Source organism: Mesitornis unicolor, unplaced genomic scaffold (genome assembly GCF_000695765.1).
Source record: "Mesitornis unicolor isolate BGI_N332 unplaced genomic scaffold, ASM69576v1 scaffold16967, whole genome shotgun sequence".
Lineage (NCBI taxonomy): Eukaryota > Metazoa > Chordata > Aves > Mesitornithiformes > Mesitornithidae > Mesitornis > Mesitornis unicolor.
The window spans coordinates 10,728-21,644 of record NW_010194521.1 but is presented as its reverse complement, the minus strand read 5'-3'; the positions used below and the strand labels follow the sequence as shown (position 1 = coordinate 21,644).

General features: G+C 46.0%; 1 protein-coding gene across 1 annotated transcript; it reads right to left on the bottom strand.

Moving 5' to 3' along the window:
• Positions 1 to 716: 716 nt before the first annotated feature.
• On the bottom strand, positions 717 to 1,796 carry GPR132 (G protein-coupled receptor 132). Its single transcript, XM_010187842.1, has one exon. It carries the CDS (start codon positions 1,794 to 1,796, stop codon positions 717 to 719), a length of 1,080 nt encoding a protein of 359 aa, XP_010186144.1.
• Positions 1,797 to 10,917: the final 9,121 nt, after the last annotated feature.

Here is a 10,917-nt window from a genome sequence, read left to right as displayed (position 1 = left end):
CATTTTCTGTATTTTCCACTGGTTAACCACAAACGTTAACAACAGAGTTTGTGTATGACAATCTGAACGTGCACCTCCTCAAGAACTCAAGATTTCAACCGGATCTTGGCTCGTACAGCAGAAGTACTGTTGCTCTGTGTTGTCAGGCCAGTTGTGCCCTCTAATTCTCCCCAGAGTGTTCAAGGTAGATAAAGCTGCATAGTGAAGTATTAGGAACATTTTCAAGGATCCTGTTGAAAGGCTTCCTCATTTTCTGTATTTTCCACTGGTTAACCACAAAACGTTAACAACAGAGTTTGTGTATGAAAATCTGAACGTGCACTTCCTCAAGAACTCAAAATTTCAACCATAAGAATGAGCCCTACATTGTTCTCCTCAGCAAGGCTTGTTTTTTGTCCAGCTCAGAAGACAAAACCGGCTCTAGATTCATATGAGGAAAAGAGCTAGCTCAAAAAATAACCTTTTAAGACTTCCTTCTGAGTCGAAGCAAATGACTTGGTTTATTCCACGTGTCCTTAGCAAAGCAGTATTTTCACCAGTTATACTGGTGGGCAAACTTTATCGGAGGAGACAAAGAGAAATAAGGAGCATGGCTCCTGTAGCGTCCTCAAGGAGTTGGTGGCCCATGAACTACGACAAAGCTTCCTACGGACGTCCACACGGAAATACCTGTGTGCTTCAGTCTGCAGCATCTTATTTGTGCCAGCAGCTAACTGCTAGCTGCCGTCTCCTTGGTTTTTGCCACTGTTGCAGGTCTTCTGAAGGTCAGATGAATCTGGTATTTCTTTGTGTCCTTCTCTTGGCCTGCCTTCCTGTGATTCTTTGGACATTTTCAATTTTACGCTGTCATTCTTGGGACTAATGGATGAATTCGATCTCCATCCTCTGAGAGCCCTACAGAAATCTTTTCTGACGTTTTCGCTAACCAGCACGTAGATGATTGGATCGGCAACGCTGTTTGCAGTGGCTAAACACAGGAACACTGTAAAAATGGAATAGATGTCTCTCTCAAACGGACAAGAGCAATTTTGATGAAACATGAAGTATATGGATCTTATAATGAGTACCACGTGGTAGGGAGCAAAGCAGATCAGGAAGATGACGATAATGGCGATAGCGAGATACTTCACTTTGGCCTTTTGGCGACAAGTCAAGCCGCTGCTTGTTTTTGTGCTTTGGAAAATTTTGTAGTTTGTGAAAATGAGAATTGTGAAAGGTATGGCAAATCCAAACAGGAATCTGGCAAAGCTGAAAGAAGCCAATTCTACATTAAGGGGTAAAGTCTCAAAGCACGTCCAGGTCTTATCTAAATCTTTCGTCTTAAATACTGGAGTGTGGATTATTGCAACCACAGCAAATAGAAAACACACTATTACGGTTGCCTTCTTCTGTCCTCTTCTCCCCCTTGACTCCAGAGCATACACCACAGCCACGTAACGATCCACAGAAATGCAGCACAGAAGCAGAATGCTGATGTATATGTTGCAGAAAAAGATGAATCCTGTTATTTTGCAAGCCATTTTACCCATATTCCACTGGTGGTCATTTTGCACGTAGATAATCCAGAAAGGCAAGGTACTTAAGTACATCAGCTCACATAACGATAGGCTGAAAATGTAGATGGCAATTACTTTATTCCTTCGGATTTGTACATACGTAAGCAGGGAAGTGACGCAATTTGCTGGAAGGCCTATGGCAAAAACAATGCTGTAAACAGCAACCAGGAGTGTCTTGCTGTCTTTGTAGGGAATTCCTTTGCAAACGGAGCCGTTACTTATGTCTGTACAATTTTCCATTATTCTTCCAGCTGATGTTTCCTAAGAATCAGAAGACAAGGGGGAAAGTTAGCATTTGCATCGCGTACAGCTGTATCCATGATAGCTGTTCTGTCCATGGAGGATAGAACAAGGGGAAACGGCACCAAGCTGTGAAAAGGGAGGTTCAGCTCAGAGATAAGGAGGAAGTTCTTTACTGAGAGGGTCGTCAGAAGCTGGCACAGGCTGCCCAGGGAGGTGGTGGAGTCACCATCCCTGGATGTGTTTAAAGAGTGGGTAGATGAGGTACTTAGGGATATGGTTTAGGGGGTAGACAGGAGCGGTTGGACGTGATGATCTCAGAGGGCTTTTCCAACCGAGCCATTCTGTGATTCTGTGATAAAGGCTTTGGTCCCTAAGGTGCCAACAGGACGTGTTGGGGAACAACAGGACGTGTTGGGGAAGCATCTAAGACAGGCGTGTTTTCCTGTAGTGTCCCCTGGGAGTCAGGTCTGATTTACTTCCAGGTGAAAGAGCCTTTCTTCACAAGGAATTTATTGACTACAGCATGCCAAGTCACTAAAACAGGGCTTTGGGGACTCTCCTTAAACCAGGCTTCCTTATAAATAATACAGAGCAGCTAATCAATTACTAAAGTCACTTCCCAGAGAAAAATAAGGGCATTAATCTTCAATTTTATTTTTTTTTTCAAAACTGAGTAACAAAAGTTGCAAACCATAGATATTTCAGAGGCAGACTTCCAGAAGAAGCTATCATTTATGCTTAGTCAAATGGGGAACCATCCAAAGTGTATGATGGTAGTTGTTGTGTCAGAGGCTGCCCAGCATGGAGGAACCAGAAGCTGGCCACTGGTGCGTACCTCCACGCTGTATTACAGCGGGGTGGTTCAGATCTGGCTATATATATATATATATATATACACACATACTTGTGTCCTCCCTCCTCTTAATGAATAACTGCAGGTCAAGAGCATAAGCTTGTAGTGCAGTAAGCACCGAACATGGTAAGCCAGCGGAACTGCCTACCACATCTGTTCGATGTCTCTGGGAAACAACAGGAAATAAAGGCAGTTAGCGGAAGTGAACAAGACCAAAGAGAAGAATATACACACGGCTAAGAAATGGAGGTGAAGAAAATTAATGTTCTTTGAACAGTTGTGGTTGGAGAAAACTCCACCTTTCCAAGATAACCATACACAAGAGCAGACCTGGCCTCTGGTTAGTGTTAAATAGTGCTGGAGAAGCATTTGTTGCAAAGTCACATAATGATTTCCATGCAGAAATCTTCTCCAAGTGAAGACAGCAATATGGAGGTGGGTGCGCCTTAATGGTGTTGTGTGCCTTTTAAAATTGTACTTCGTTGTACTTATGAGTTGAAGGTGTCCACTGTATAACATACTTGATAAAAAAAGGTCTTGTCTAGCCTAAGCCTTTGGTCATTCTCTTACGGAGTGGGCAGCAGGGAACTGAGCTAACTCCACAGGGAGGAAATGTGTTAGCAGTGATTGAGTCCCTTCAGACAGAGGAATGCCATGAGCTTTCCTGATCCACGCTCTGCATGAGCAGCTTCTTTGGCCCTGAGTTCATGCAGGGGAGAAGTTTGCTTTTAGCAGCCCCAGAACATTTATTTGTTGCTTGACTTGACAAGCTGGTGGGGCCATTCCTTCCTCTCCACGTGGGCAAGAGCAGTCCTTGGGGTGGCACAAGCAGCTCCACCCTGAATGCCTGACAAGACCATCTGCCATGCAAGATTCCTAGAGCCTGAAGGGCAATCAGGTCCCCTGTCTTGGTTTAGTTACCAGGTGATGAGGATGGTATGAGAAAATGGACACGGCCTGTGAGACCTTCAGAGCAGCACAGTGCTAGCCACAGCCATAAACACCAAGGGAGGTTCTCCTGGCCCTTGCCAAGAAGTTTTAATTTCCAGCAAATGCCCCAAAGTAGTCAGAACCGATGGGACAGAGGCAAGTGGTACTTGCTGTCCCCATCCCCAGTGGCAGCGTAAGCTGTCCCCCAAGGTGAGGACGTTTGGAAGCGGCCTCCAGAAACAGAGGAACTGAGAAAGTGTGTGCGTGTACACCGTGCTCTGCAGCTACCTTCCACTTCCCCCTGTGGCAAACCATGCTCTGCTTGGGTGCTGATATGTTAACGAGTGTCAGCGGGCAGTGGTCACTGTGCTAGTTGGGCCCAAGTGTCTTGCCAGAGGGCCACATCCCTCCACGTCTGAGAACTGGATCTTCTGGTGTCTGTGTTCAGAGCCTCTCAAGGAGGATCTGACGTTTCCTTTAGTTTCCAATGTCCCTTCTTAAGAGCGACTGGAGAAGAGAATCCTCACTGCCGCGTGGGGAGGATGGCACAGCGCTCAGCAGGGCTGCAGCAAGGTTTCTGTGTGAGAAGGTGTAAAATTACTTCCCTTCTTTCCTAGCAGTGAAAGTGTACTGATAGCTGGTGTTGACTGAGACAAATGATGGTTGCGGTAAGGGCTGGTGGTGACTTGACTTTTTTGCTACCTCCAGGCATCTGCCACACTTGCTGGATGAGGTGGGGCCTTCTCCGGGCCGCCCACCAAACTGCTGTGTAGACAGTTCTTCATTTCAGGATCAGCAGCAGTTTTCTCTGCTTCAAGTCCCCTTCCTGTGCTTAGCATCCATGAATGAGCCTCAGGAAGGCAGTGCTTGTGACCTTTTAAGCTTCCTGCATGGGACATGCTTTTTTTTTTCCTTGGCTTTTGGTGTATGGCCCAAGCCACAGGGCTGAGGCTGAGCTGAAGAGACCTTCACCCTTAAATGACCGTCAGTTGCCAAAGCCAAAGCTTCAGCTGGCAAAGTGCAGCCGTAGACATGGATTTACGCTTGTAGAGAAAAACTGTGAGCTAAATGCCTCTCCTCAGGGTCTGGCCTGTCATCTCAGGAGTCTGGATCCTTCTCAGCAGTAATGCTCCATGTCTCAGCCCTACAGCAGGAAAGAGGAGAGGAGGACATCCATTTGCTCCCTCACCTTCTCCTTGCTCTCTGTCCTGTCTAGGGAAGAGTCTTCTGGCCCTGGCCACTGCATCCAGCCCCACTTCTGAGCTCCACTTGTCTCTGCGCAGCTCCCCAGGCCTGTGGAGGGGTTTTCTCCTTAGGCTGAAGATCGGAAAGCAGCACTCAGCAGACAACTTACGAAACATCTCCCTGTGACATTGACCCTCTGCAACTGAATCCATGTTTTAGTCCTGTTTTGAGGCCTTTACAGTTTGCTGATTTGATCCTTGCCTCAGCCCAGGAGATTCCCAGTTCTGTCTTCTGTGGTGGCTGGGCTGTGATGGCTGCATCCCCACATCTCTTGAATGGGGCATTCGTAACTGTACTGCTTTATCTAAAGAGGCACCTACATTGGTGCAAGACTGGAGCAGGCTAACCTGCATCTCAGATAGTAATTCAAATATAAGAATAATTACACAGCTGAAAACAAAGCTGGATTAATTTTCTTAGTTTCTAGTATTCGTGATGAGCAATTTTAGTGATAGAAACATTGGCTGGAACAGCAGAGCTCAAGAGGTTTATCACATCCAGCAATTTTCAAGCATTTATAAAGGGTCAAACATAGCTGTGATGCCAAGGATGAGCCATATCCATGAAGGCATTCATGAGAGACAAGCTGTTTCAATGCATTAGTTTTCTTAGTTGTCCTGCAGCTTTCAGTTGAGCAAAGCCTCTCTGAAGTAGCTGTTCTCACCTTTCTGTGACCCATCCTGATAGGGCTCACCAACCATTACTAGATGCTACATCAAGTCCTAGCTGTGTTTTGCATCAACAGCTCAGCGTATATTTAGCTCTTTGCTCCATGGGGCTCACTGCACATGACAAACCGCAGTCAGCACATGCAGATTTTTCTCACCTTCAAGACGTGCAAAACATCTCATCATCCAGTGATGCTCTGTGTCACCTCTAGCTCAGGAAGCGCCTGAGCACGAATCACTGGAAGATGGAGTAATCCACTGAGGAAGACTGGCTGTGTGCCTGCTCTGTATTTACATTCTTCCCCAGACGCCTCTTCTTGGCCTAGGTTATAGCCACAGTTTTGGGGTAGGTCGGCCTGGTATTTCTACTGACGCTGTGCTATGTTCGCACTGTTAGATCAATAGCTAATTACATTTCTTACTCGTAAAACGGAGTGCCTACGTGCTCTAATGTATTGAGACCTTATGGAGAGAAAAACCTGGAAAAGAGCAGGGCGCAGGAGATGCCCAAGTGAAAAGAGCTGTGGATGGACATGAAATCCCATTTTCATGGAGTGTGGTGAGAAAGCAGCAGAAGTCTCCTGCTGCTGACCCACCAAGCAGGGCTGTGAAACCAGACCAAGACTGACTGTCCTTTCCTCACCTTCCCTTTGATCCAGTGCACCTTGCATTCTTCCTGGCAGGTGGCCTGGATTCACCGGGAGGAATGGAAAGGTGCTTTTTCTTAGGCTTTCCTAGAAAGCAGCAGATTTCACAGGCCAAACTGGTAGACACCAGTCTAGAAATCAGCTCTTCCATCGTGTGGACAGGGGCCAAAGCACTGCTGTGTTGTGCAGGAGAGCCTGTGCGATGATCATCCGTCCTCTCTCCTACCCAGCACCAGGGAGCATTGAACTGTACTGCAGAGGTGCCCTACACAGCTCACGGGAGATGAAATCATGAACCTGGGATGCTGTGAGGTTGTGGTTGCATATCACAGCCATGCCACAGTAACAGCCTGGCCGTCACCTTCTCTTCTCTCTGCCTTGTCCCTGCCCAGCAGGACGCCTGACCCTGCACTGAACGATCACAGAATGGTAAAGCCAGCAGAAAACTTGTCCCTTTTTTCTGTCTGGGTCAGTTGTTCACCAGTTGACCTTTCAGAAGCAGCTCTCCAGGGTCAGAGCAGCACCGGGGCTGGCAGAAGGGAATTACTGGGAAGCAGCACATGGGCAGGAGCGGAGCAACCAGAGGCAGATGGAGATAGGGGTTGTGCTGTGAGCTGCACCCTCCCTCAGTCTCCAGAGGCACTGCTGATCTCTGCGGGATATTTAGGAGTCTTTGCAACTGAGTTACCCAACCAGACACCTTCTGCGTGGATGCTGCAAGTGGATGCTGGAGTCTGGTCCTGAATGAAGCAGAAAAGGGTCCTGGAAGGTGCAGACACTTGACTGGGGCTCCTGCTGCTTGCTCGGGCCAGTTGCATTAATCTCTGATCTTCCCTCAAGAGACCAAAGTGTTTTTGCTAACACTGAGGTGAAAGAAGGAAGTGAAAACAAAGGGGAGAGCAAAAGGCTTTATTTTGCTTTTTTGCCTGTTTTTTTTTCTTTTTTTTTGTCTATGAACTACTCATGTAAAACTGTTTCAGTTTCCAACAGAGAAGTTGGAGTGATAAAAATAACACTTACTGGGAAAGTTAAAAAGGGAAAATTGCAAATGCGGTTACGTGGAGGAGAGGGAGAAGCCAAAAAAAGCACAAGAGTTGAACAAAGCACTGGCTGAAAGTCTTTGGATTAATTCAGTGGACACATAGAGGGACAGAAGATAAAAAAGACTTACTGAAATCCATAACATGAGTACAGTTAGATCAGCAGAGCACATTATCTGATATCTTTTCCATTTTCCAATATCTTTCTGATCATCTTTCTATACTAAGGATTATTGTTAGAACTGGAAATTTTGAGGGGTTTATGTCAATATTAAGAATAATTTCTTAAAAAAATTAAAAATAATAGTTAAGATTAAATAAACAAACCCCAAACCATCCTTTCACACCTTCCTTCCTGCCCCGAGTATCTGGAAAGGTTAACAACCTGCAGGTTTTAAAGCATGAATCAACCTGCAGTGAAACAGGACCTGAGTTTCTCCTGAAAGGTTTTTGTGTGCTCTCCTGAGTAACGCATGGTGTCGTAACGACGTGACACAGGAGTGCAGATGTGATGGCCACTCAGATCCAGCCCTGTAAGACATCGCTTCTGAGATACGACAGACACGCCGCCCACGACACTCACCACCAGCAATGTCACTCCTCTTCTGAACCTGGGCTTCTCTTTCTGACGCAGAACCCGCATTGCCTGCCTGTAAACTTCATGAACTATTAAACTTTCTGGCCATTAGCTTTTGTGTCTGCTAACTTCAATAGAAAACAAGAAATTGCCATGGATTATTTGCTCAGATCTTCTTGAAAGTAGGAAAGAAATGTCTGTGGTGTATTTGTGGATAAAAATAAATTATGGCCCATTAGCCCAGCACGTTAGTGAACCGGTTTATTTTTTATTCCACTATTAAGAAACAAATTAATAGAAGAAGCGCTCCTATAAGAAACTCTCAGCATGCAAAGGGAAAATAGCAATGACTCTGCTTTGTTACCCAGCAGACCCATCATTTTTACTGGCACACATAAGATTGGGGGATTTGAAACTACATAGTTTCGAACTTGAATAGAATATGTAATATAATATAATATATGAATAGGTAATCTTGAAACGACATAATTCCAAAGCTCTGCAGAGAAAAAAAGGTGTTTTAAAGCTAGAGGACTACACTGGGAATCCAGACTGAGCACATCTCCATCTTAAAATACCTGCCTCCATCCTGGCTGGATCAGAAGGAAACCACCAATGGGATCTGAGTGCAGGGACAAATAAACACCATACAAAGCAGCTTTAATGCCTACTCGGGGAAAAAAATCTCAACGAGAAGATGCAAGGGGCAAGTTTCTTGTATTTGCTAGATTTCTGTTTGAGTTTTACCCTCTTTTGAACACTCCCCAACTGCTGCAGCTGTGCAGCAGACTCTTCAGAAACAAGCCAGACCTCTAAGCAGCCTTCTGCTGAACCAAGGCATGAACATATGCTTCATTTTTGTCCCCAGGTGTAGTCACCTGAGGTTCAGGTAGGTTTGTTGCTAGAAGTAACCACCTCTGCATCAGTGATTGCATTAATCTCCAACTGCAAGAGACCGGACAGAGAGCACTGAGGTGAAGACAGATAATCCCCCATTGACCAGCGCTGGTTAAAGCAAGTTATGGAGTGTTGGTATAGGCTGGAAATAGCTGCTGCAAGGAAACAGCAGGACCTTGAGATTAGTTATGCAGCCTTAATATTTAACTCTGTGCTGCAGATATATGTAAACTTATTAGGAAAAAAGAAGACTTGTGTCCGAAGAGAGAAGATATTCATCATCTGCTGTCCAGGAGGGGAACTCAGCAATCATTTCTGATGAGGAAGAAGGTGGTTAATTTATCTCCTGATGCGCTGTTCATAGACGTGAACTCTCAGCAACCCAATATTTTAAATACTTGTGTGTGGGCGTTTATGTAGATCCACACATCCACTTCCCCCTTCCACAGTCTACTGCTAAATGTACTGTTCTGCTACAATAAGCAGCTGTGAGTGAACCATCACATAACTCAGGGTTGTAAAAGGATCTGGCTTAAAATTGTGATCCTTCCGTAACCTGGGTGTCTTAGTGTCCTGTAACACTACCTGGTGAGGGGCTGCAGAGGAGAGAAGAATGCCAGGCAGTAAGAGAGAAATATGGAAACAAAAGCTCCTGGTACAGGGTTTAATGCCATCTTACTCAACACATCTAAAACTAGGTAAAAGTACATATGTGTCATATGGAGTAAATAGGGGAAAGCAGACCCCAAAATCCCCCTGTATCAGTGGACTTTTTTCCCCAGTCTCATGATTCAGAAGCCATGACTCATGATTTTGGGACTTTTGGACCTGGCAAAGTTTCTCAGTCCTCCCTGAAAGCATCAGAGAGTGGCTGTTGTAGGGTAGATTTACTCCCTGGTACCTACCAGTTCGTCTAGAAAGGGTCCTGCAGCCAAAGGAATGGCTTCATGGCCAGGAGAGCCATCAGGGACTCCAGAAATGCCAACGTAAATTTGAGGTTACACTGTAAGCAGTCAAGTCAGTCCTTAGACCGTCAAGCGAAAGGGCTGAGGAAAGCACAGGTTTTGGAGCAGTGGCAGTGAAAGTGAGAGCAGCAGCCCCAAGACTTGTGCTGCTGATTCACACCCTCTTCTTCACACATCTTCACACGCAGAAACAGCAGACACTCGTGCTTGATGCCTCTCTGAATCTACCACAGCTTAACCAATAGCATTGGCAGAGGGAGCTGTTTAAATAAGGTTTCTGTTCCTCAAGTGGCTCATTTGGTAACCTAAGTGGCCAGACTTTCTTGCTGGCTCCTGCTAGGAGAAGCATCATGTCTGGAGGTGAGAACATTCAATCTCATCACCTCTCAGGCAAGCAGGGCAATCAGTGTAGGAACAGCATAGCCTTGCTATGGCTTGTGGTAGCCCTTAGCTGGTACCCAGCACGTCTGTGCTCCTGGATCCACAGAAGCTACGAGGACCTCAGTCTTTATTGCTGCCATGCGTGAATGGAGCAATGTTGTAACAGAGATGGGTAGAGGCCATGTGTTTTAGCTACCATGCAGTTGTCCTACCTTGTGGTAAGCTTCACTTGTTTGCATGTTGGCACTGGTCAGACCACACCTTGAGTACTGTGTCCAGTTTTGGTCCCTGCTATACAAAAAAGATGTGGACAGGTTGAAAGGGGTCCAGAGAAGGACCACGAGGATGCTCAGAGGACTGGAAGAGCTGCTGTATGAGGAAAGGCTGAGAAAATTTGAGCCTTGGGAAGAGAAGGCTTAGGGGGGACCTTATCACCATGTACCAGTACATAAAGGGTGGCTACCAAGAAGATAGAGACTCCCTTTTCACAAGGAGTCCCATGGAAAAGACGAGGGGTCATGGACACAAGTTGTGTCTGGAGTGATTCCGACTGGACTCCAGAAGAAATTGTTTCACCATGAGATCAATCAGACTTTGGAACAACCTCCCAGGGGAAGTCCACTGGTCAGTTTGAAAAGTCAGCTTTACAGGTGCTGACTCAACTCATTTAAACTGCACTTTTACCTCGAGAGGTTGGACAGGATGATCCTTGTGGTCCTTTCCAACCTGGTATTCTGTGATTCTGTGTTTCTATGATTGTGGCTGGCCAATGGCTCTCTTTGTTTCCCTATATTGGTTTGTTTTCATTGATGGCCAAGGGCTGTGTCTGACCGCAGCTTGGTCCTGCGTGCTGTTGGCCTGCCACCACTTGCCACCCAGATGCTCTTCCCCATTGCTGACCTGCTCACATCCTGC

What these genes read in the sequence shown, in the direction of transcription:
- GPR132 (XM_010187842.1), bottom strand. Translation starts at nt 1,796, where the DNA reads ATGGAAAATTGTACAGACATAAGTAACGGCTCCGTTTGCAAAGGAATT.